We start from the raw sequence: 27,055 nt of genomic DNA, 5'->3' as shown, positions 1-27,055 counted from the left end.
GAGTCACATTCCATCTGCTTATGAAATGGGAGATAAAGGTCCGATAGACCTTGGCCTCAAAACGAAAAGCAGGTCTACAGAGACATAACTGACACTGCCCAACACAAAGCTACAATTACTTTAAGCAGGTATACCTCATCTTCAAGTGCGCCTTCTCCATCTGAAAGATAACCATGAGGTACAAAGAAGCCATCGTCTTCATCATCATCATCACCACCTTCGTCGTCATCATCCTGTCAAAGAAGCACAAGTCATCCATCAATTCAAGCTACAAATGTTATTTCTTAAAAAAAAATAAATAAATAAATTTATAATGACGACAGTCATCTCTATCCCCAACTATATACCAAGTTTCAAGATATAATCTGTCATATTTTTCAAGTTGTGCTGCAGGAAACAGGGTTCCTACACATTTGCAAATTTAAAATTCCAGACTTTTTCCATACTCAAATTCTCAGGTTTGGAGACTTCAGCGAACAAACAACTACTCGTATATTTAAAAGAATTACTTGAAAATCAAACAGGTACTCACATTATGACATACCACCAAAATGCATACCATATTTAGCTTGGCCTAAAATTTGTATCAGTGCCCTGTTTTTGTCATAAATATATATACACATTACACAAAATACAGGATGCCACTCTGACGCACACGTATCTGATGCACACTTCAAGACATTAAAACACAGTTGTGTGAAGATGTCAAGCACATACAGGATGTCCCGAAAAAAAAAAAGTATACACACTTTTAATCACTGTAAAGTACTCTAATGGCCCTTTTCCACTACCCTTTTTCAGCTCACTTCAGCTCGCTTCAGCCCGACACGGCTCGCATTTCGACTATCTCAAAACCGCACGACTCAGCTCGCTTCAGCCCTGCTTAGCATCCAAAACTCGCACGGTTTTGGAGTGGGGCTGAAGCGAGCCAAACCGAGCCGAGTGGGGCTAGGGGCGTGATCAGACACTCCCCTGTGCACTGATTGGTGAGGAGGAGTGTCCTCACATGCCCACACACGCCCCGCGAGCACGCTGGGATCTGTAAACACCGCAAACCCGGAAGAAGAAGAATTACGAATTACGAGAATTTCTGAAGCCTTATGCGCCTCGCCTCATCTATACGCTCTTGCCAGTATCTGTTGGCGTTGTCGGTGACAACAAGCCACAGCAACAAGACCAGCAACACTAACGACTCCATGTTTATTGTTTACTATCCCGGTCGTGAGACTACCGCTTAAAAGATCACTGATGTCACTGTTTGCGCCGCTTAACGACATCACGTGACATCCACCCACTTTCGCTAACTCCACCCAATGTGTCCACCCACTTCCAGCCAGCACGGTTCAGCGCAGTGGTAGTCGAAATGCAACTCCAACAGCCCCACTCAGCTCGACTCAGCCCAACTCAGCACGGCACGGCTCAGCCCAACTCAGCCGCGTTTGTAGTGGAAAAGCGGCATGTGTTTATTAAAATCCATGTAATTTTCAAAGAGTAATAGAATTTACAGACATTTTATTATTTAGTCACCACCTGTTCTCAAACTGACATCCATTCTGGTCCAGTCACTGCTGACAATGCAAATCACATTCAATTCTCTTGGTATTTTTGGACATTCACTTTCAGTGACTGTTGCAGGTCTCATTGCGTAGACTATAAACATCAGTTAGAGGCAGTGATAAAACAAAGTGATGTCTGTAAATTCTATTACACCTTGAAAATGAAATGAATTTTAATAAACACCTACTTCACAATGATTCAAAGTGTGTATACATTTTTTCGGGACACCCTGTATGTTGTGCGCACACAGAAGTTTACTGAAGCTTCTAATTTGAAAACAGTCATTATGGCATTTTTTGTATTTACTATTGTGTTTTAGGAAGGCCCTGTGTTAGTTCCACTGTAGATCACATTTTGTCCACATACCAAGAGATGGCAGACGTGGCCACCCTAACCAGTATGTAATGGCTGCAGTGCCCTTGAGCAAGGCATTTAACCCCACATTGCTCCAGGTTGTAACCATGTTGTACCCTGTAATAACTAAGTGGCTTTGGATAAAAGCAACTAAATGTAATGTAATTATAATAATAATGTAATAACAGCATTGTTCAGTTTATATGCATGTTTGCGTACACAGCCTTCATATTTTTGTTGGCAGTTTTTTTTGTCTTGGGTCGCTTGTTTTCAGGGTCCAGGTGCCTTATTTTTCTAGCAAATTCTGGCAACACTGCCAAATAAGCCATAAGCATTTTTACACTGACTGGAGCTATGATGTGTGTTCACGCATGTTCAAGAGGCGTTTTGTAGCAGGGGGTTTTCCTGCGTCTTGTCCGAAGTCTTGCAAGAAGCAAGCAGGTTCAGGGGGTGTGGCGGAGCGTATGCCAGTACAACAGAACACCCGTTTCCCTCCCTCCGCATTTCAACACATTTCTTTGGCAAAATTCAACTGAATGTCGGAATGTTGAGCTTCATTTTACTATGTAGCGGCAAAGGTCTGGAAACACAAATATTTCTCCATACCCTAATTTCCGTTTTCCATACTTTTCCAGACCTGGAAAATACTAAAAATCAAATTCCATACTTTTCCATACTGCGTAGGAACCCAACCCTGCCTCTTTCCACCAACCTCAGCAGCCCATAGCATAAACCCACCAGACCTTTGGTCCAGGCGAGCTAAAAATTTAAATTTCTCACATTTCTTAGTATCAAAAGGCACATGTACATTACTTAACCAACAGATATACCAACTTTCAAGACCATACCACTCCTAGCTTTCTACTCCAGAAACAAAACCTACTCCTAAGACTAACCTGAGAGACCAAGTCTGAAATTGTTTCCATGGAAACACGAAAAATTTTTATTTCTCAAATTTCTTAATATGAAAAGGCACATCTACATCACCTTGTTCATATGTATACTAAGTTTCAAATCCGTATCGTGAATAGTTTTTGATATATGCTCCGGAAATGAACACTGCTCTTAGAAACCAAGTCAAAATAATTTGTTTTTTTTTTTTTGGTAAAAATTTGAAAAAATACTTTTTTTTCGAAAATCCAAAATAGCAAAAGGCACCAATTCATATGCTGCTTGAAATGTATACAAATGTTTCATGAAGATACCTTCAGTAGTTTTAAAGATATGGCCTGGAAACAAAAACGTGACCAGATGGATGGAACCCGTTTCTATATCCCCCACCAAACTTGGTTTGGGCAGGGGATAATAAACCCACTTCAACAAATTATAGTATATGCATATATAGAAACTAAACTGAAGGACAAATTTAGTCTACTTGATACGAGAAATGAGCACCAGGACACTGCCACCCCGCTAGAACCAACTCTTTTTCTAGGAACTTTCACATAAACCAAGTTCACGTCCCCCGCCTTTCATGCCGAGGAGTAGGAGTCCCCAAAAACATTGCTGAGCCATGCATCTCGTGGGCCGTGAAAAAGCTGTAATCCTTCATGATCTTCCAGGTTTTCATCTGTGTGTCCGTGTAGAACGATGTCTGCAGCACCAGGTAGTTTGAGATGTTGGGGAACTCAACAGATGGATAATTTTCCAACTCATAGGAAAAATCCTTCTTTGTTAGTGTGCAAGGATCTAATCCCATCGAGTGGTTTCTATACCCATTTCTTTTGAGTGTACTTCTTGGGTTTAATAACTTGCTTGGTTGCTGAACACAAACATGGCAATAAGTTCTTGTGTTAATGGACCAGACTCCACTTTTGGATCATTAATCCCTTTTGACTGAGAATGACCTGCATGCATGGTTTGGCTTCTCGCACATCCGTACAGTTTTAAATACAATACCTGCAATTAAAAACAGTTGGTTTTTGTTGCATTTATTTATTTGATTCCTGGGCTCCTGTCTGCAACATCACTCCCTGTTACATCCCATTAATACACTTTACAATAGATTATTAGATTCTAATAGAACAGATGAGCCAAAAATAATTAGGGATCTGTTTTTTTTGTTGTTGTTGTTTAACAAGTATGAATAGGTGGGCCTTGAAGCAGAAAAGGTTGAGAACCCCTGCCTTAGGCTACCTGAATTTATATCATGGCTTTGCAATCTTGTAACATACAACAAGGATGCAAATAAAAAGAAATAGCATCCCTCACCCCTTCGCTGTGTGACAGGGACTCTCCTGGCTCCTCCTCTTCCCACTCCTCATCACTGTCCACTTCATAGTCAAGCAAATCCTAACACACAGTTTGAGGACAAACAACTTCAATTTGCTTCCTATAATGAAATGTACATTACAGTAAAGTCCTAGTATACAGACATCAAGGAATAACTATTAGGAAACAATCCAGAATTTTTCACCTTGTCCAGCTTGAAAGGGCAGCGAGGTGATATGTGCCTACTTTTTTTGCTCCAAGTGCCCCAGTAGGCAGGACGATAATTTTCATGAAACTGAAGAAGTTTCATGCGCCCATAAAGTTCGTGGTCAGGAACACCTGTTTTTGGGCCATCATCCACCACTACACAGTCCCTGTTCAGAAAGCAGAGTAAAGTTTTCTTTGGGGGAGCAAAAAACATCATCAATAAAAATGATACCTCAAATATCAAAACTGAGGATTTGCATCCATGCTGCTCATTAGGCTGACCTCACACTCGAGGATAACCAGGCTGATTTTGGGTCAGATTTTCCCCTAACGATAACCGCAGGGGGTGTTTCCGATTCGAGGCTGTAGTGTGAAGGGTTAACAGACAATCATAAGGTCATTAACTGCATCACAGCCTCCTTCATTTAGTCGTTATAAATATCAAACATGATTAATATTTACAACTACAAATCACGTAGTGTGAATGGAAGCGTGACGGAATATTGAGCAGAGAGCCTGCTGACCGGGAAGTGTCTTGTTTACCACAGCATCTCCAAAGCAGGCGAAGGTCGAAGAACATATAAAAATAACTCCATTAAATGATCCATTAATGAAAAAAATAACTCCACCAACTCACTGCAAAATGCATCAGGGCAGGTACCCATAAAACAATTTTTTTTTTTTTTTTTTACCAGAGTGCTCGTGTCTCAGGTGTTTGCAATGAAATTCCTGTGCGCATACTGCACCTTTTTTTTTTTTTTGTTATATATTTATTTAAAAAAAAAGAGCACTCCACCTTCTTTCTTTCTTTCTTTCTTTCCCTGGCCACTCCGAGCACTTCAAACTCTGAACTTTTCAGAGCGAGTTTCTGTGAGATCCCAAGTCCCTGGAATCACCACTCAAACTGTTCAGTATAATCGCCAAGTGTGTGGTCCTGCATCTCGACCAACTCATCTGGTGTGTGGGTTCTTGAAAATCCTCTAGTGTCTACCAGGCCTTAGCTAACTAGCTAGACAGAAGGGCATTGTAATTGGGAAGATGTAGGACTCCCAAAAAAACAACCCACGGATTGAAAAACCTTATGCAATGCTTATTGCTATATCAATAGCGTACTCGAGTTCAAATTCAGTGCAATTATGATATTCTATCATGACATCCAATGAGATTTTTCTCAATGTTAAACCCTATAACTTTGCTCCCTTGGCTACCAAAAAACGATGGCTGTGGCATTATCAGAATTCAAACTGGTAATCTCCTGACATTTGGGCAAACACTTTTGCACCACTTGGGAGTTCATGCTTCCATTTAATTTCAAATGTGCTTGTGGACTAACCTCTGCATTTCTGTGTGTTTGGGTTTGGTTGGTCCTGACTTGCGGGGTTTACGGGTTATCCAGTCCTTTAAGCAGTCAAGAGTGCCATCTGGTTCTGTGAGGTATCGATCAAGCTCCTCTAAAATTGCTTCCTCACACTGCACTCGGGTAAGTGGTGCCAAAGCCATATGTTCTTTGATTTCAAATGGTGCAAACTTTCCACAGACAGATGCCAGAGTCTGAAACACAATGACTTAAGAGTGACTGAAAACATATGCATTTTACATGGTATACAGCCATGTGGATGGGATTCTAAAAAAGAAAAAACAATAACCAGGTCTATAAAATGTCATTTTGCATCTTACCTTTGGTGCTAACTGAGGCTTGGGTTTTTGTAGGAATCGAGTGATCTCAGCCTTTTCTGCTTTGATTCTCTGAAAAGAGGTGAAGGAAAGACTGAGCAACTGAACTGTAACTGCTGAGTAAAGAATTAAACCCATGATATTAACACACAGATATGGGGGGAGGCCTGGGTAATAAAGCAAATCACAATATGTACCATCAATAGCAGCAAGAAAATTGTTCAATAAAATGCTTGATAGTTTCAGTTATGCACTTTCCTGGCATTTAATGCACTTCAGGAATAATGCAAAGTACAGCTACATGAACAAACCCCAGGTGTGCTCCCTCCTTGGCTCATAAAAAGCCCATCATACCCCTTGATAATTGAGTGTACCACGAGTGACACACAGACAGACAATCATTTAACAAGTGTATTGCTTGGTTGCACCACTGACGTGACAACAGAAACAGCATGAAGTGAGAAAATCAGCACCGTTTCCCAGATTTTAAAAATTATTTATTATGGTGGTCGCTGGAGGAAAGAGCCAGCATTATCTGCAGCACAAAAAAAAAAGATCTTCCTCATGTGATCTCAGATCGCATTAAAACCTGCTCCACTCATTCAGATTGAAATTTGTTCTGCTCACACTGTTAAGTAAATCATGCACATTATCCATCAGCAACAACCACAGGCTTAAAAAAACCCTGTACTGTTTATTTTGTTTACGATTTCATTTTTAGACTTACAAAGGAAGAAAAGAAACAAAAAAATGGCCTATTAATTTGCCACTGATAAAAATAGATTGTACATAAACCATTAAAGGAACAGTCCACCGTATTTCCATAATGAAATGTGCTCTTATCTGAATTGAGACGAGCTGCTCCGTACCTATCCGAGCTTTGCGCGACCTCCCAGTCAGTCAGACGCGCCGTCACTCCTGTTAGCAATGTAGCTAGGCTCAGTATGGCCAACGGTATTTTTTGGGGCTGTCGTTAGATGCGACCAAACTCTTCTGCGTTTTTCCTGTTTACATAGGTTTATATGACCAGTGATATGAAACAAGTTCAGTTACACAAATTGAAACGTAGCGATTTTCTATGCTATGGAAAGTCCGCACTATAATGACAGGCGTACTAACACCTTCTGTGCGCTTCGGCAGCGCATTGATACGGAGCTCAGATATCAATGCGCTGCCGAAGCGCGAAGAAGGTGTTAGTACGCCTGTCATTATAGTGCCAACTTTCCATAGCATAGAAAATCGCTACGTTTCAATTTGTGTAACTGAACTTGTTTCATATCACTGGTCATATAAACCTATGTAAACAGGAAAAACGCGGAAGAGTTTGGTCGCATCTAACTACAGCCCCAAAAAATACCATTGGCCATACTGAGCCTAGCTACATTGCTAACGGGAGTGACAGCGCGTCTGACTGCGTCTGACTGACTGGAAGGTCACACAAAGCTCGGATAGGTACAGAACAGCTCGTCTCAATTCAGATAAGAGCATATTTCATTATGGAAATACGGTGGACTGTTCCTTTAATTCTATTTTAATAATCAGTTAAAAAGACTAGGGGAGAGAAAGAAAAAAACCTATTAAAAATGCTGAATGTGCTGACTGAACTCAAGTACTCCACGTTGTCATGGTAATGTTGATAATAACATGTAACGTGCACAATGATGAAGACTGTCTCTGGTGTGAAAGTTCTTCATTTATGTGGTCGGCTATTTGGCCAATCATTCCAGCACAATACAGTTCCTTTTAGCGACACAATAGGTGACATTCTGTTCATTGTTATTCTTCATTTACTGCTCTCAGAACACTCATTCTTCATACTTATTCGCTAAAATGGGTCATCAAATATGCTTTTGGGGGGGGAACTAATATTTCTGGGCAGCCCATCTAAACGTAGTATCTCACTGGGCTGTGACAGCCCGCGACTAGTTGAAGACAACAATTGCAATAAAATATGCGAATCAGTGACAATTTTCACTTGGAATCACACTGAATTGATATTCGCATATTTTACCTCAATTGTTGTCTCCAACTAGTCGCAGGCTGTCGCAGCCCGGCTTTCCCTCGGCAGGCAGGGAAGTAGAGGAAGCCTCACGGAAACTGACTTGAGAAGGGTGTGCGATAGCTTTGCGACACCAGTGATGCATTTGCGGCTATTTTGAGAGAAATTGCATCACACAAATTTTTTGAACATGTTCAAAATTTCAGCGACGGAGTGAAACTTCGCGACTCATGCGAGGAAATTGAGAAGCCCCGTGAATACTTCAAGACACTTTTGAAACACTCTCGCGAATGACGTTCATAATTTGTCGCAAGCTGTCGCAGCCCAGATATATACTGGCTTAAGTAAAGTCTGTATGAGAAACTGTGCAGACAGTGATGAAATTGATGATAGTGTTTAAATTCAAAATAAAGTAGTTAAATTCAACCTTTTTTTGTCCGAGTAATTTTTAAAAATAGGTCATTAAAATGATCAATACCGACCAAATTGGAACATTTTGAGATTGTGGGTGGAAAAAGAGCAACTGGACTTGCTTGAAGATTCTTGAAGACTCAGGTCAGGACTCTGCTGTCTATCTTCATCTTAACAACAAAGGACACTCATTTCAGGATTGCAACACACGCATTTTAGCCAGAGAGGATCGTTGGTATGAGCGAGGAGTTAAATAAGCCATTTTTGTCAACCTAGAACAGCCATCACTGAACAGAGGTGGTGGTCTAAGACACAAATTATCAGCCACCTACAATGCAGTCCTTGGCACACTTCCCAGACAACTGAATGCACACCAAAACCCAGCTGTTTTCAGTGACTCACAGGAGGACAGAGAAATCCAACAATCCACTCATCACCCCAATGGCTCTTTAGGCTGTTCACACCCAGCCCCCAGTGACCCACACCAACAGGATGACTCAACACCTTATGCCACTTTTCCACTACCAACGCGGCTGAGTTGGGCTGAGTCGAGCTGAGTCGAGCTGTTGGAGTTGCATTTCGACTACAACCGCGCTGAACCGTGCTGGCTGGAAGTGGGTGGACACATTGGGTGGAGTTAGCGAAAGTGGGTGGACGTCACGTGATGTCGTTAGGCGGCGCAAACAGTGACATCAGTGACCTTTTAAGCGGTAGTCTCACGACCCGGATAGTAAACAATAAACATGGAGGACATGGAGTCGTTAGTGTTGCTGGTCTTGGTGCTGTGGCTTGTTGTCACCGACAACGCCAACAGATACTGGCAAGAGCGTATAGATGAGGCGAGGCGCATAAGGCTTCAGAAATTCTCGTAATTCATAATTCTTTTTCTTCAGGGTTTACGGTGTTTACAGATCCCAGCGTGCTCGCGGGGCGTGTGTGGGCATGTGAGGACACTCCTCCTCACCAATCAGTGCACAGGGGAGTGTCTCCTCACGCCCCTAGCCCCACTCGGCTCGGCTCGCTTCAGCCCCACTCCAAAATCGTGCGAGTTTTGGGTGCTGAGTAAGGCTGAAGCGAGCAGAGTCGTGCTGCTCCGAGGTACTCGAAACACAAGCTGTGTCAGGCTGAAGTGAGCTGAAAAAGGGTAGTGGAAAAGGGCCATTAGGATTGTTTTTCATCCACGAGAGGATAAATACCTGATACTCCCTATAATGCTGTGTTCACACTTATACCGGTACGAAAGTGGTATAACTGTATCGATACAAAGTATACCGGTACAGTTTAGTGCATCTGTCCACACTAGCGAGAAATGTTTGCGGTTTTCTTTCATGGTAGTTGAAATGCGCGTACGCGAAATGTTTCCATGGTTACCGAGTAACTTCCTTCCGAGAATATGGCGGATGAAACAACGTGTGTGTGCTTTTTGTTGTCAATGTACAGTCTGTATTTCTGGTGGTCATTTATTCAGTCGACTCGTATAAAACGCGCAAGGCAGTTGAGAAAGAAACAAATGAATCTCTGCTCTTCACTGTTTTATTCAGCGAAGACATCGATTGAGGTGTGTGACTTTGCGCATGCGCATTATATTTGTATCGATACAGAGCTGCTTCATCTGTCCACACTACAGCGAAGCGCTACAGTACCGATACTGTACCGGTACGAAACCCACACATTTGTGGGTTTCGTACCGATACAGTTATACCGCTACAGTACCGGTATAGTTGCTAGTGTGGACAGGTGTTGCGGTATGAAAGTAGCTTCGTATCGGTACAAAATCCCTAGTGTGGACAGGGTATTAGTCAGACAGAACTGAAGAAGCCTTTCGGATCAGAGGTGAAACGTCTTCAAGAATCTTCAAGCAAGTCCAGTTGCTCTTTTTACCACCCACAGTTTACTATGACCTGGATGACTGAGAATCTTCACAAACATTTTGAGATATTTATCCAGCCCTATGTTGAGGGTTGAAGACAGCTGAAAGTAACACAGACAGTGGGAAGAAGAAAAATTATAAAAAATAAACAACCTCTTTCTCCTCTTTCAACCGTTTTTCCTCTTCTTTCTTTCTCTTCTCTTCAAGTTTAGCCCTAAAGAAAATAAAATCACACCAATAGGTAACTGTACTCTTAATTTAAAAATTAAGAAAATATGACTAGAATTTACTACTCACTCAATCTTGACTTTACGCTGCTCTTCTTTTGCCTGCTGTCTCTCTGCCTTCTCTTTGTCGTGCTTTTCCCTTTTTTCTCGCCGTTCCCTTTCCTCCTTTTCTTTCTTCTCCTGCTTTTCTTTCTTCATCTCCTCTTTCAGTCGCCGTGCTTCCTCTCTTTGCTTCTCTTTCGCAGCTCTGGCCTCCCGTTTCTGCCGCTCTTTCTCCTCTCGCTGTCGCTGCTTCTCTTCCAGTTCTTGACCACTCTGTGGAACGCGTAGTAAAACATCTTAGCAGAACGATAACAAAACTGCTTTGCATCACAGTCCTCATTTACAAATATACACTACAACATCAATCCTCAGAAAACTCAGCCTGGATTCTACCAAGACCAAGTTTTACCTTAAGAGAGCGCCTTTTTAATTGTTTCTGCTCAGTGTTCGTCCTTGGCACCTACAGGGGGGAAGAAAATTTAAAAAATGATTTATCCATGGACTCTGTTCAGACCAGTGCATACAGGAGAAATGCGCAAAGTTCATGGATGCAAACGGCACGCCTTTTGGCGGATGCCGCCTTTTTCACGTCTGTCTGGGGGACTTGTGTGAATCGTGCAGATCCGATGAGGGGTTTTTTTTTTTTAAAGGGGGGGGGGGGGGGGGGTGCATTGGAGTGTCTGATTATAATTTCATCAAAGTAAATTCTGTATTAAAATTACTAAATAAGCAAATGCCGTTACAGTCCATGAAACAGAGGAAGTATGAGAAGAAAACAGTAAATCAGAAAGCTGCGCACGTAAAGCCAATTACATAACTTGCATAACTTACGTTGGACTGATGGAAATCCTTGTGTGCAGTGAAGTGCAGCCAGCAGCAGATAATGGCACGCAGCCAATTGGCTTTACGTGCGCAGCTTTCTGATCTACTTTCTTCTCATACTTATATACTTTCTATGTTTCATGGACTGTAACGGCATTTGCTTATTTAGTAATTTTAATACAAAATTTACTTTGATGAAATTATAAATCAGACACTCCAACGCCCCCCCCCAAAAAAAACCTCATCGGATCTGCACGATTCACACAAGTCCCACAGACAGCCGTGAAAAAGGCGGCATCCGCCAAAAGGCGCACCGTTTGCATCCATGAAAGTTGTACTATTAGTTTAAATCTCAGGTTAAAATAAATTGACCAAAAAGCATCTGTGTGTTTATACTTGCATAATAATGCTGCTGGCCTGGTATTTTAGAATAATCCAATAAATACACGTTATTTACCAGCTGGGAGGTCCGTATCATGAAATACCGTGACCGAGGTCTTGAAAGTATTTCACCATACGGACCAACCTTAAGCTGGTAAATAATAATTTTTTTTTTTTTTACCAAATTCTAACAGAAAACGAGAGCACCCGAAAGGGAAAACCGAGCCGAGCCGCCATTTTGAATCCTCATTCACGGCTGTAATGCAAATGGCTTCCTCCTCGGTATACAAGTGCACTTCCATGGCAGGAAGAAAACTACATTTTGCCACCTATGTAGTCCCCTATTTATACAAAATTGAGTCATTCAGGATTCAGCCATGTTTTTGCTCGGCATTAGCAACAGTTACAGGCTTTTAGCTTTCTCCTGAAATGTTCTCTTATTTCTTCTTCCTCAGGGTAGTAAAACTCGCTTTCGCTGTGAAGACTGTCATCACTGTCCATGCTGTAAAATTAATGCTATTCTCCAGAGAAATGCAGGCAAAAATTTATAAGATTTTTGATAATCTTATAAATAAATCTTATTTTTTTTTAAAAAAGATAAATGTTTGTTGTTGTGAACGAGCGATTCGCCAAAGGTCCATAACCAGGGTCCGTATCGTAGGATACGGACCTGCTCGCCAGCCAATCAGAGCACAGGATTTGATGGAAACCTGACCGCGAAAAAAATAATACCTATGTTACTTTCAAGTTCCTAAGCCCTTGACTGCAAATTATTTTTGCTCCTAATAGCCACCCGTGTTAAATGCCCTATTCAGTGTATGCGAACAAAGAGATGCCCATGACAAGATCACGTCACACTGAATTTCTTAAATTATTGGAATTATCAAATCAATAAAACGTATGACGAATCAACATTAAAGAATAAACATTACACAGGAAAAAAAAATTAGTGGCGAAGTGCTGCTAAGTCCCATGCAATTAGTGTGTGTACAGCACCAGTCAATGAATACTCAGTGCGTTTACATGCACATAGAGAGAATCGAATTTCTGCCGTTGCTCGACTGAAATCGAAGTTCAAAATGCCATGTATACACCTTAATTCGGCTGAAATTGAACCGAACTTGATTTCTCGGAATCGAGCTACACGACCTAGATTATGCGATTTCTGCCGAGCTACTTAGTGCATGTAAACCCTATCGAGATACGTAATCAAGCTGCTTACTTCAGCACTGCCCCTTCCGGAAGTGACGAGTGACGAGACCACAAGCGGGAAACACAACAGCCTCGGTCGGCATGACAACGGATCATGACAACGGCATGAATCTTTTCTTTTTGTGGCATTGTTTACACTGTTAAAATTTAGCTCACTTACTGTATCACCAAATACATCTGTACAGCTGTTGCATAGCTGTGAATTGTGTATATAAACAAGTCACTGTATGTGTGTATATAGCCAACATCTGAAGAATGTCAATAAAAACAAAACAATTGAACTTTGTGTGTTTATTAAGACGTTAAATTGTAAGCAAAAAAATATATATTTTTTTTGTAAGCAAAAAATGGACTTTAGAAAAATATACAATTGTGCAAAATAAGTTGTCTTACGAAACAGTGGTCTGCGCAGGACAGTTTGTAGCCATACAGTCTGTTAGAGCAAGCCTAACAGCTTCAGCACGGAACTTGTGAACACGGAACTGCCAGTGTTGCCAGATTGGGCAGTTTTAAGTGCATTTTGGCGGATTTGAACATGTTTTGGGCTGGAAAACGTCAGCAGTATCTGGCAACACTGCTGATAACTTTATTTATACTCTTGAATAGCTCTTCTTCATGACGACAACCGGAAGTGTACCAACACGATGGGGCGTGTAGCGCCACCTGTGGCTCGGGTGCACAATGCACCTCACACAATAGCTCGATTTCATCGTGTGCATGTACGATTGGATTTCTCTGGCACCCCTGCTGGGACCTTCAGCTCGATTACTGACAGCAGCTCGATTTGGATGTGCACGTAAACGTAGTCACTGATTCATCGTAACGACAAAGTGTATCCAAACTTTTGACTGGTATTGTACGTACATATAAAAAATAAAATCCTCATGATACTAATGAATACAACAATTTATTTGTAGGCTTTTCTATTCATCTTAGATTTGTGAAGTAATGTCTGCTTCGAAGCTGCCCACTGTTTGTCTACTCACTGTTGTCGGAGTGGCTGGTGCGCTCTTGCTAGGTTCTGGTGAACTCTCGACCAGTGAGACAGAGCTGGTGGACAGCAAAGATTCATTTTCCTGACCCTCTTCAGTTTCTTGTTCTTGGTTCTGATTCTGCTCAGTCTCCGTTTCAGACTCCATAGTGCTGTCCAACTGGGGGGCAGCAACACAGTCCTCAGCTTCATCAATTTCCATAGTTTCTTCTGATGACACAGGAACAGCAGGGGCAGCTTCTGGCTCTTTTGTCTCTGTGACGTTTTGGGTATTTTTTGCAGCATTGCCTGTAGATGGACACAACGCATCCATAGGAGTGGAAGGCTGTGTCTTGACATCAGTGGAGTTTGAGTCCTCTGTAAGGTCGATAACAGAAGCGGAACTAACTGGAGAATCCTTGGTCCTCCTCATATAACCATCAAGAGGTCCGCGGCCATTTACCAGAGTGGGTTTTGTTTGCAGGGGTGCAGAGGCAACATCGTCATTCTCCCCATCAGAAGCACTGGGTTCATGGGTAGGAGGAGCAGAAGACGCTGTTCTGGTTCTTTTGGGCTGCCCGGTTTCCTTGGGTACAGGGTTAAGTCGTTTGAAGGGAAGACGTGCTGGAATACAGCAGAACAGTGAAATCAAAAAACATGCTTTTAAGTGAAAGTTGTTACTGATTTTTCACTAATGAACGGCCAACCTGTGCAATAGGGTTTGTTTTAAATTGAAGGTGCTGACTGCAAAGTGTAATTCTGCGCAAAATGTTCTGTCTATAGCGATTGGAGTTTCGAGATGTTGCGATGCTGCACACACCACGTACCCTACACGTCACTGTTTTGCCGAGATTAAGCACATCCCGCATTTTACAACTCCGGACATTGCCAAAGCAAGTGAGTAGCAATATCACGTGACCATCGTGGATCATGTTTGACGTACTTTTAACCAAAACAAGTCGGCGAACGTGGCAGACTCCGCTCTCGCACCAGCTAAAAGCCGGTGGAAAAGAAAAGGAAAACCTGCCAAGTGAGCGCAACTACAAGATAGAGCAAGGTTACATTACATAATTTTTCTGGACAGATAACTAAAAAATAAATAAAATATTCTAGCTAGTGCTTCACTATCTTAGCCTTTGAATGCATGGTCTTGACTTCACAGTAGCAAGTATGGAGTTATAGGGGCCTTTAACGTGACATCACCATAACTGCAGATTTGTTTATCCGGCCAAGCTGCGTGTTTGACAACGACAAGCACAAGTATACACGAGTGATTGTAAGCCAAATTCAGTACATATACAGAAACATGTAGAAGTTACATCTAAAAGAACAATGTCAGAAATCTGTAGCGCTTTTGGATGTAATAACAGATGTGGAGATAAGCCTGGTTTAACTTTCACCACTTCCTGGCAAACCCAGAAAGATGAGAAAAATGCAGAAATGCAGTTAAATGGGAAGATCGGATGATGAACATCCTCGTGTGTGGAGAACATTTTAAGTCAGGTTAGTATGAAAGCCCTGTGCAACGTTAAAATGTATATCTGGATGTGGGCTTTGGACACGATATTCTATTAGGCCTAATGCTTGGCTTGACTAGCAGCATGTTTGTTATGTACTGATAATGTAGACTTTGCTAAACACCATAAAATATGGCAGATCTCGGCCCCACCTTATTTATTACTATTACAAGTCCAAGTTTGAGCTTACCTTTGTCAAAATAAGGCATTTCTCTTTATCATGAATTTCCCATAACGTTCCGGCATGCACAAAAATATTGGTAGGCATCTGTACTTTTGTAAGCCTTTAGCATCTCCAGTGTATTTAAAAGTCTGAATACTAAATAGTTCAGGATGTCATAGTGTCCCAAATCCAGTAGCTGGTTTGCCATGCACTTTTCAAGTGGAATTAAAAACATGTGTGGGTAAATTAAGAAAAAGAAGCCTTTATTTTTGTCACACGTCCACTCAAGCACAGCGAAATTCCTCCTCTGCATTTAACCCAATCTGAAGCAGTGAACACACGCGTGCATACAGCGCAGTGGGCATAATAAATAGAGACATTTGTGGGTAAATTACATGAATCTGTGATGCCTACATGTTTCAGCTTTTGGATGAAACGCCAGCTGTCAGTGTAATATAAAAACTTTTCATTATCACAATATTTCTCGTGTGTCACCATCTTGGTGTGAGAGTTCCAGAATTAAGCTAATTAGTTAGAGCTCCTCACATTTTAAATAAATAAATAAAATAAAATAAAATAAAAAAGCCCCAGCTCCTAGCATTCGGCTGTTTCCATAGGGCCATACTGTTTACCTCAAGAGATAGGATATTCGGTCCCAAAACAGAGAAAAGCAACCCTCAGCACATCAAAATGATCACATCTCATCTGCATCATATTGTTCTTGTGAGACATAGAAAAATGCTATGTACAATAAAAAAAAAAAATTGGAAATTTCAGATGACTTTGCAGTCAGCACCTTTAACCTGCTTTATAAAATTATATTGATTTTAGACTTGACACCCTCTAAAGTCTGCTACAGGCTTAACCTGCACTGAATCAAAGTTCGTGGATCAATTGTATATTAGTATTGTGACGTCTTACCAGTGAGAGCAACTAGCAACTTAAGTCATTTAGACTAGAAAATCGTAATGGTGTGCAATTACCATTGATCCCAATTAAAAGGTTTAAGTCAGACGTTAAAATGATTTTGAAAACCACAAGTATTTTCAACCATGTTTAAAAGTAACAACTCAAATAAATAAAATAGAAACCTAATTTTGAAAACTTAAAGGTTATATAAGTCTGTCCAACATTATTCTTATTATTTAATAGAGCCATAGAGCTTTGTAGTGTTGAAATTTCCACCACCAAAGACATCAAGTCCAAGCCCACATCATCTCTAAATCAACTTGTTTTGGAGTTATTGAGGTTTGGATGGGTGCAGTGATGGAAGAGTTAGCATATGGCCCTTTTCCACTACCCTTTTTCAGCTCACTTCAGCTCGCTTCAGCTCACTTCAGCCCGACACGGCTCGCGTTTCGACTACCAAAAACCGGCACGACTCAGCTCGTTTCAGCCCTGCTTAGCCCCTAAAACTCGCACCGTTTTGGAGTGGGGCTGAAGCGAGCCAAACCGTGCTGACTGAGGTTGGGGGCGTGAGCAGACACTCCCCTGTGCACTGATTGGTGAGGAGGCGTGTCCTCACATGCCCACACACGCCCCGCGAGCGCGCTGGGATCTGTAAACACCGCAAACCCGGAAGGAGAAGAATTACGAGAATTTCTGAAGCCTTATGCGCCTCGCCTCATCTATACGCTCTTGCCAGTATCTGTCCGCGTTGTCGGTGACAACAAGCCACAGCACCAAGACCAGCAACACTAACGACTCCATGTCCTCCATGTTTATTGTTTACTATCCGGGTCGTGAGACTACCGCTTAAAAGCTCACTGAATCAGTGACATACAGAGCATCGTGGACAAGTTCGCGGAGCGCAAGGCTCGTCGTATGCCCTTCAAATAATGCGCGCAGTAGGCTATTGATGTTTTTTTTATAAGCCATGTACAGTATGTCACCTAATGTTTTTTTGTTTCTGAGTTACATGTTCGTTTGAAGGACTTAATGTACAAAATAACATAGTTGCACCCCGTAGTGTTGAAATTGGTAAACACAGTGCATTCAGTGAGGTTTGCACCGCCCTCCTTTTATTTCTGACTCTTCCTGCCACCACTCTGAGCGCTCATTCGTATGCCCTTCAAATAATGTGCGCAGTATAGGCTATTGATGTTTTATTATGAGCCATGTACAGTATCCTAATGTTTTTTGTTTCTGAGTTACATGTTCGTTTGAAGGACTTGATGTACTAAATAACATAGTTGCACCCGGTAGTGTTGAAATTGGTAAACACCGCAGTTGCGGACATTTTGTAGCCTAAAATGATGTTATGATAAGCTTTAATAAAGTGCCCGGTCATTTGCCCCGCCCCCGGCCCGGCTCTGACTTGTTCCGCCACTGTCACTCATGTCACTGTTTGCGCTGCTTAACAACATCACGTGACGTCCACCCACTTTCGCTAACTCCACCCAATGTGTCCACCCACTTCCAGCCAGCACGGTTCAGCGCGGTTGTAGTCGAAATGCAACTCCAACAGCCCCGCTCAGCTCGACTCAGCTCGACTCGGCTCGGCACGGCACGGCTCAGCCGCGTTTGTAGTGGAAAAGCGGCAATAGTCACCTCACAGCAAGCAGCTTCTGGGTTCAAACCTGCCAGTCAACTAGAACCCTTTTTGTTCTTAAACCTCTTTTGAACCAACACAGAATGGGTTCCGTTCTGATTCGTGCACCAAATTATGAACCCTTCAGAGCAACCAAAGACAAATTGATTCAGCACCTGAAAAGTTGGTTCCTAGCTGGAATCAAAACAGATCTGTTTTTTTTTTTTCCAAGTGTGAACCATGACATCAGTGGGCGTCATTAGTTTGGGGAGGAAGCGGCACGCAGCCATAAACATCACAGCGGAAAAGGATACATCTTCAAAAAAAATTTTAAAAAAAATGGATTAAAAAAACAAAATATCTGCAGCAACAAAAAAACCTCACAGGTAATCAATGCACATCACCCTCCTGCTACTACTATATACTCCCATTGCAAATTGTGAAAAGCCCACTGTTCACATCACATCCTTGATTATAACAGTTCTGCTCAAAACTGGGGGAAACATGGGCCAGTTCGTGAGTTGACACCAAGGATCCTGAACCGAACCGGATCAAGAACCCATTCCCTGTTAGTCACAAAGGGGTATTAGTGGAGTTCGCATGTTCTCCTTGTGCCTGCATGGGTTTCCTTCCATGCGTATTTGCTGCATTTTTAATGAATCCATCTACTCTCAGGACCACTGATTTAAACCCCTCACTGAGAGGTGATGGAGATTTTAGTTACCTTGAACCAGTTTCTTGTTGGCAGTGTTGGCTTTGTCCACGCAATCCATACCTGTTATAAAAAAAAAAAAAAGAAAACCCAGACATTCTGAATTAGGAGTCTGAATACTGCTTCACACCACCACAAACAAGTCAAAAATAGACAAGTCACAAAATGAACTCGGAAATTAATCCGTGTATGATCTTAAACAGTAAGAAATAGTTATGCTGTAATTGTTTTTTCCTGTACCGAGCCATAGTCTGAACAAAGCAGCGAGCAGAGCAGCTCTGCCCTGTTACAGTCCCTGACAGGGAAAATAAAAGCACACTGTTTACGGCTCCATCTTAGCTTCAGCTACTTCAGGTTGAAGAATTTATATTCAGCAAATAAAGTCTCCCTCGGTACTGTTCACTGAACAAGACAAATACACCGAACTGCATTTAACATTTCTACACCAGGATGGCATTAAGAGCTCGAGTTTACTTTAATAAAGGGATGTTTGTTTTTTCCTCTCCCGCCATTCAGTGAAGCCCGAGTCTGGAGCTCTGAGCCCGGGCCTGCGCTCCGATTAGCGCCGCGTACAAAGCAGGAAAACACGGCCAGATAAATAATAACCAACATCTGCTCACCAGTGAACTCTGAATTAGTATTAATTGCACAACTATTAGCTCGAATAAGGAGCCGTTGTGTGGTTGTTAATCTACTAAACTCGCTAAAAGCTACAGATTTAAGAAAACCACAGTGTTGAAGTTCAAACCAAAGAGAGCTAAAGCTGCTACAGAAAGCTAAAGCTAGCTGCTACAGACCGTTAAAGCTGGCTGCTTCAGAAAGCTAAAGCTAAAACTGCTACAGAAAGCTAAAACTGCTTCAGAAAGCTAAAGCTGCTACAGAAAGCTAAAACTGCTTCAGAAAGCTAAAGCTGCTTCAGAAAGCTAAAGCTGCTTCAGAAAGCTAAAGCTGCTTCAGAAAGCTAAAGCTGCTTCAGAAAGCTAAAACTGCTTCAGAAAGCTAAAACTGCTTCAGAAAGCTAAAACTGCTTCAGAACACTAAAGCTGCTAGAGAAAGCTAAAACTGCTTCAGAAAGCTAAAGCTGTCTGCTACAGAACGCTAAAGCTGCTAAAGAAAGCTAAAGCTGCTAGAGAAGGCTAAAGCTGGCTGCTACAGAAAGCTAGCTGTCTGCACAAGCCCCTTGGTGAGCTAGCGACATGTTAACCTCGGGTTCACCAACAAAAATAAACAAATACACAAACATGTCAATAAATATGTCCCACTCGGACCTCTCCGGGGCGTGCAGGCTAAAGGCCCGGCCGCAGAAGGCTCTTCAGCCGCGAGCATCACCACCACCATCCGGTATGTTACCGAGGAGGAAGGGGGGAAAAAAAGTTTCTGTGGAAAAACAGAACAGTGGAACTTCTCACATCCAGCGAGCGTCCGAAACCTTCATTTGTCTCTACAGCTGTAAACGGAGAACTAAATTATCGAGTGCCGTCGTTACGACGTATTTTCTTTCTTAAATAATAATAAGTTAATTTCTCGGACTGACTTTCTGTCTCCCCACCCGCCGCCTCCTCACAGCCTTCAGCTCCCTCGCGCTCAACTCAGAATTGGCGGGAGCTCCTGCGCGAGCCTGTGTCACGGCCGCGGATTGGCTGCCGTCAGCGGAAACGGAAATCCAGTGTGTGTTCTGGATTTCCGAAAGGAGTTTGTCCACGCCTTCAACGCAGCACTCCTGTTTTCCTATTTCCATGCATAGCAGAGTCTGAACAGTTTGGGAAAACCATGGGAAAACATCTAACGGGTTTCTGTGATCAGTGCCACGAAGCAGGAATCATGCAGGAAATTTGGGTATGAGATGCAAGAAATGATAACAGAGCGACAGAAAATAAAACGGGTAGAGGAGAGTATTAAAAGTATATTAAAATATGGAGACAATGCTAAGGGAAGGAAATGGTTGTTTGGATTTTTTTAAGAACAACTGGACTGGAAAGACGGCTTTAAAATGAAGTGACAAGAATATAGAAAAAACCTGTAGATGGCAGTAATGCAACATTGTAGATGCCAACTGCCGTAAAACCCCGAAGAAGAAGAAGACGAGGAGGAGGAGGAGGAAGAAGAAGCATTTCCGGCGATTTTTTTAAATATATATATATATATATATATATATATATATATATATATATATATATATATATATATACGAGAATAGAATCCTAAAATCATTACCCAAATTTCTTTTTCTTGAATGAATGAATGAAATTAAATTATGTTTAAGGTCATTCAAATTTGTAAAAGGAGCAAAAGCAGAAATATTGTATGATATTTTAAAATATTTTCCCCACTAAAACTGTTTCCCCTTGTCTGTATTTTAAATGTTTAATTTTTTTCTTGCTTGTTTACTTGTTTTCCTTTTTTTCTTTCAATCCATGTACATCTTTAACTACAGAACTTCCTGCACAGTTTATTTTCAATTTTGTATTCTAAGTTGTTTATCCTAGATTTTTACCAGATTGTTCCCTTTGATAATGTCTCTGTTCTTCCCTATATTTAATAGGATGATAACATGATGTTGCCATATTGGTTTTGTACATTTGTACTTTTCAGTAAAGTGTTGTTTTTTGGGGTTTTTTTTTATTTCTACCTTTTCTATGCTTTTGTCCATAATAAAAGACAATTCCGCACAGCACACGATGCCTTTTTGAAATCCTGAAGGTGTTGGCAATCTACATGTGAAGAACAAAAATGTTTATCCCATGTTATAAGGATGGCTTGTCCTTTTGTCAAAACTCCTGAAAACCATTTTAATGACACGTTTATTAATTAGGAGTACATATATTTCTTAGTTTAGGCTTTTACTTTCATCCTCAATGACACTTCTAAAAATATACTTGTTCCTGGCATCAATAAATCAAATTCAATAACAGGACTTCTTCAAATTCATCACCATATGCTCATATTCTATAAATACAGCATATTACATATTAAGATTATGGCATGGTGGTGGTGCAGTGGTTCGCACTCACAGCAAGCAAGTTCTGTGTTTGAACCTCATGAACGACAGGGTCCTTTCTGTGTGTAGTTTGTATGTTCTCCTCGTGCCTACACTCTCAGAAAATAAAGTACATTATTGTACCTTTAGGGGTACAATGGCTTGTCACTGGGGTAGTACCCTCTCAGGTACTTATTTGTACCATTTATATCCTGCTTAGGAGCATGTTTGTACCTTTTTGGCCCTAAAAAGGTACACATAGTTACCCTGAGGCCCAATAATGAGCCCTAGCGGGTACATTAGGGTAGATTGTACCTTGGGGACAGAAATCGACTCCTACTGTACCCCTATTTCTGAGAGAGTGTATATGGGTTTCCTCCCACAGTGCAGATTAGGTCAACTGGCTACTCTAAATTGTCCATAGGTGTGAATGGCTGTCTGTCTCTCTGTGTCAGCCCTTTGATAGACTGACAACCTGTCCATGGTGTACTGTACACCGCCTTTTGCCCAAAGTCTGCTGGGACTGGCTCCAGCTCAACTCTGACCCTCAATAGGATAAGCTCCATAGACAATGAATGGATGGATTAAGGCTTGTGTAACATTCATCCATTCATCCATTATCCATAACCGCTTATTCTGTGCAGGGTAGCAGGCAAGCTGGAGCCTATCCCAGCTGACTATGGGCAAGAGGTGGGGTACACCCTGGACAAGTCGCCAGGTCATTGCAGGGCTGACACACAGAGACAAACAATCATTTCTGTGTAACATTCTATAATTAATTTCTTACAGCAATAACAACAATAACAGGGTTTAAAGATTTTTTTAAACTGTCCCAAATAATCTGAATCATGCTTTCCCAAATGACCAAACAATCTTTACCAAACCATCCATCCATTATCCATAACTGCTTATCCTGTGCAGGGTTGCGGGCAAGCTGGAGACTATTCCAGCTGACTATGGGTGAGAGGTGGGGTACACCCTGGACAACTCATCAAATCATCACAGGGCTGACACAGAGACAAACAACCATTCACGCTCACATTCACACCTATGGTCAATTTAGAGCCTAACCTGCATGTCTTTGGACTGTGGGGGAAACCGGAGCACCCGAAGGAAACCCACACAGACACGAGGAGAACATGCAAACTCCACACAGAAAGGCCTCCATCAGCCATTGGGCTTGAACCCAGGACCTTCTTGCTGTAAGGCAACAGTGATAACCACTACACCACCGTGCTGTCTCTTTACCAAATCATGTTTGATCATTTTGAACATGACTACACAATGACTACATTCACAATGACTTCTTCACAATGAATCTTCACAATGACTACATTCTAAACATATGTAAATTATTTGAATAAATTTATCATTATTTTGTTACAGTACTACATCTTATACCGTGAACTGGCCTAGCGGTTAGCATGTCTGCCTCTCGACCAGGAGCTTGCTAGTTCTACTCACGGTCAGGTCATACCAAAGACCATTATAAAAATGGTATCTACTGCCATCTGGCAAGGCACACTGCAATACAGATGTGAGTGGGGAATCAAACTGTCACAGTTACCAGAGGACTAGCCCTCAACTGTAACCCTAACTGTCTAGGCAAGAGACTGAGGGCTGTAGAAGCAGAGATCAGCGCCGCCGAATGTGTCTTAGGGGTCTGGTTAGTATTGGAATGGGAGATTGCCTGGGAAGACCAGTTTCTGACACGGGAGGGACTTTTACTTTTTTTTTTGACTACATCTTATGCATATACATCATAAAAATGTGTAATGTGCTGGTCATGACAAGGTTAGAACCAAATAAAAATCTAGTCAAAGTGTATGCCATTCTTTCTACCCAAACCTTTTGGGGTCAACTTCCTGTTTGATGCTGATCACAGCCACTTATATGAAATCACGTGAATTAAGTTATGTTATACTGCACTCCTCAAGCAGTTCCACTTCAGTGGTTTAGTAAAATAGGTTTTGACTTTCACCCACTGTCTACACTGCCTTTCCATTTTCCATCATCACAGTATCAGTACATTATTGAAACATGTTTTTTTAAAGAATAAAATAAATACAATAAGAAAACAACGTACAACAACAACAACAAACCCTGGTTCACTGCAAAACTCAGGCACCTTCGCCAGGCCAAGGAGGAGGCCTACAGAAGTGGGGACAGAGTCCTGTACAAACAGGCCAGAAACACTGACGAAAGAGGTGAAAACAGCTAAGAGGAGCTACAGTCACTACGTTTACATGCACATAGAGAGAATCGAATTTCTGCCGTTGCTCGACTGAAATCGAAGTTCAAAATGCCATGTATACACCTTAATTCGGCTGAAATTGAACCGAACTTGATTTCTCGGAATCGAGCTACACGACCTAGTTTATGCGATTTCTGCCGAGCTACTTTGTGCATGTATACCCTATCGAGCTAGTTGTCGAGCTACTTCCGGAAGTGACGAGTGACGAGACCACAAGCGGGAAACACAACAGCCTCGGTCGGCATGACAACAGTAGTAGCGAGCAGCAGAAGAGGTCAGGAGGAACAAACGAAGAAGAGAAAATGGCGATGTAGAGCTCTCTGAAGTGTGGGTGGAGCACAGAGGACGGCAGGACAAAGCTTCTGGTACTAATAGGCTTTTTATTGTCAGACTTTTCAGTTTAACAGCTTACTTTTATTCTTGAGAGAAACACACACGCGCGCGCTGTGTTCTAGTCCCGGGATGAGCTGTCTCCTCTGCTCTCCCTCTGCCTCCTTAAATAGGGCGCGGTTACTGGGAAGACACACAAACACAGGTTAATTACCATCAGGTGAAGTGATTCTGCCACTCACCTTCCCTGGCTCCGCCCTCCTGTCACAGACCGGCGCTTGACCACGCCCCCACTGCCACAGGCAAGCAGAAACGTGCACTTCTGGAGCAATGAGGAGACAGAGTTCATGCTCATTCAGCTTAAGAAGTTGAATATATTAAAATTCATGGACGGGAGAAAAGCGCGCAATGGAGAACACGGAACTGATAACTTTGTTTACACTCTTGAATAGCTCTTCTTCATGACGACAACCGGAAGTGTACCAACACGATGGGGCGTGTTGCGCCACCTGTGGCTCGGGTGCACAATGCACCTCACACAATAGCCCGATTTCAGTGTGTGCATGTAGGATTGGATTTCTCTGGCACCCTGCTGGGACCTTCAGCTCGATTACCGACAGCAGCTCGATTTGGATGTGCATGTAAACATAGTCACTGAAAGGATCAAAAACAGCCTTTCAGCCAACGATCCGGCATCAGTGTGGAGAGGCCTGAAGAACATCACCAACTACAGGAGACCATCCCCCAACACTGCAATGAACCATCAACTGGCTGATGAGTTGAATGTGTTCTACTGCAGATTTGACACATTCACACCTTTCCCCCCCTCAGACATTAAAGACCCATTTACACCCCCTGCTATTCTGCCTCCTCTCGCCTCTGACCCCACACCAGCACTCAAGATCTGTGAAGAGGATGTTTGTCAGCTTTTTCGCAGACAGAAGATCAGGAAGCCACCCGGCCCAGACGGTGTGTCACCCTCCTGTCTGAAGGTCTGTGCTGATCAGCTGGCCCCCATCTTCACCCAGGTCTTCAATAGATCCCTGGAGCTGTGTGAACTCCCCTCATGCTTCAAACGCTCCACTATAATCCCGGTTCCCAAGAAAACCACCATCACAGGACTGAATGACTACAGGCCTGTAGCCTTCACATCTGTAGTCATGAAGTCCTTCGAGAGACTGGTGTTGTCACACCTGAAGGACATCACGGACCCCCTGCTGTTTGCCTACCGGGCAAACAAGTCAGCGGATAATGCAATCAATATGGGACTGCACTACATCCTGCAACACCTTGACTCTGCAGGGACGTACACCAGGATCCTGTTCGTGGACTTCAGTTCGGTGTTCAACACCATTGTTCCAGACATCCTCCACACCAAGCTCACCCAGCTCACTGTGCCCTCCTCCACCTGTCAGTGGATTATAAACTTCCTGACTGACAGGAAGCAGCAGGTGAGGCTGGGGAGCATCACATCCAGCACCCGGACTATCAGCACTGGCGCCCCCCAGGGGTGTGTGCTCTCCCCACTGCTATTCTCCCTTTACACCAACTACTGCACCTCAAGAGACCCGTCCGTTAAACTCCTGAAATTTGCAGACGACACAACGGTCATTGGCCTCATCCGAGATGGTGACGAGTCTGCATACAGATGGGAGGTTGAAAGGCTGGTCTGTTGGTGCAGTCAGAACAATCTTGAGCTGAACATGCTCAAAACTGTGGAGATGACAGTGGACTTTAGGAGGAGCCCCCCCCGCCACCCATTACCATCACCAACAACACTGTGACTGCTGTTGAAACCTTCAGGTTTCTGGGCTCCACAATCTCCCGGGACCTGAGGTGGGAAACCAACACAATCACCATCATGAAAAAGGCCCAGCAGAGGTTGTACTTTCTGCGCCAGCTCAGGAAGCTCAACCTGCCTAAGGAGCTGCTGACACAATTCTACTCTGCCATCATTCAGTCTGTTCTCTGCTCTTCCATCACTGTTTGGTTTGGATCGGTCACCAAGCAGGACAAGAACAGACTGCAATGGACAATAAGGTCTGCAGAGAAAATTATTGGTGTCAGCCTGCCCTCCATCCAAGACCTGTACCTGTCCAGAGCCAGGAAATGGGCAGGTAACATCTCTGCAGACCCATCACACTCTGGTCACAAATTGTTTAAACTTCTTCCCTCTGGGAGATGCTACAGAACACTGTACGCAAAAACAACCAGACACAAGAACAGTTTTTTCCCTCAGGCTGTCTCTGTGATGAACAGTTAAAACCAGACTCAAATATCAGTAACATCAATTGTGAAATATCCGCACACTCATACCATCATTCTGTGCACACTGTATATTTATATTTACTGTCATCCTTGCACTATGCACCATTTTGCACCAAAAAAAAAAATCCTTGTCTATACATATATCAGAATCAGAAACACTTTTATTGCCAGGTATGTGGACACACACGAGGAATTTGACTCTGGTTTCACTTAGCTCTCATAGTACAAACACAGATAAAAAGTGTATACACAAAACAAACAAACAAACAAACAAACAAACAAACAAAAAAAGGTCCAATAGGTGCATAGTGCAAACTAATTCAGGTAAGTCAAGTATGAAATAGATAAATAAATATAAAGTATACAG

General features: G+C 42.4%; 1 protein-coding gene across 7 annotated transcripts in view; it reads right to left on the bottom strand.

The window, feature by feature from the left end:
• The window catches only part of chaf1a (chromatin assembly factor 1, subunit A (p150)), a 40,664-nt gene extending 20,183 nt beyond the window's left edge, over positions 1 to 20,481 (bottom strand). The window contains exons 1-13 of one of the 7 annotated variants that reach the window (XM_060941467.1): positions 20,394 to 20,467; positions 20,101 to 20,236; positions 18,872 to 18,922; positions 13,954 to 14,561; positions 10,962 to 11,012; positions 10,581 to 10,825; positions 10,437 to 10,497; positions 6,007 to 6,075; positions 5,663 to 5,880; positions 4,612 to 4,692; positions 4,328 to 4,496; positions 4,123 to 4,203; positions 135 to 233 (exon numbers count right to left, since the gene is read on the bottom strand). In XM_060941467.1, the coding sequence (XP_060797450.1) occupies positions 135 to 233; positions 4,123 to 4,203; positions 4,328 to 4,496; positions 4,612 to 4,692; positions 5,663 to 5,880; positions 6,007 to 6,075; positions 10,437 to 10,497; positions 10,581 to 10,825; positions 10,962 to 11,012; positions 13,954 to 14,561; positions 18,872 to 18,922; positions 20,101 to 20,197 (1,830 nt within the window). In that variant the 5' untranslated portion in view covers positions 20,198 to 20,236; positions 20,394 to 20,467. Of the gene's footprint in view, positions 1 to 134; positions 234 to 4,122; positions 4,204 to 4,327; positions 4,497 to 4,611; positions 4,693 to 5,662; positions 5,881 to 6,006; positions 6,076 to 10,436; positions 10,498 to 10,580; positions 10,826 to 10,961; positions 11,013 to 13,953; positions 14,562 to 18,871; positions 18,923 to 19,333; positions 19,357 to 20,100 lie in introns of those variants that run through there. The other 6 variants (XM_060941471.1, XM_060941468.1, XM_060941470.1 and 3 more) reach the window with 6 other exon arrangements.
• Between the last annotated feature and the right edge of the window lie 6,574 nt (positions 20,482 to 27,055).

Source organism: Neoarius graeffei, chromosome 15 (genome assembly GCF_027579695.1).
Source record: "Neoarius graeffei isolate fNeoGra1 chromosome 15, fNeoGra1.pri, whole genome shotgun sequence".
NCBI lineage: Eukaryota > Metazoa > Chordata > Actinopteri > Siluriformes > Ariidae > Neoarius > Neoarius graeffei.
This window is presented reverse-complemented; position numbering and strand designations above follow the sequence as displayed.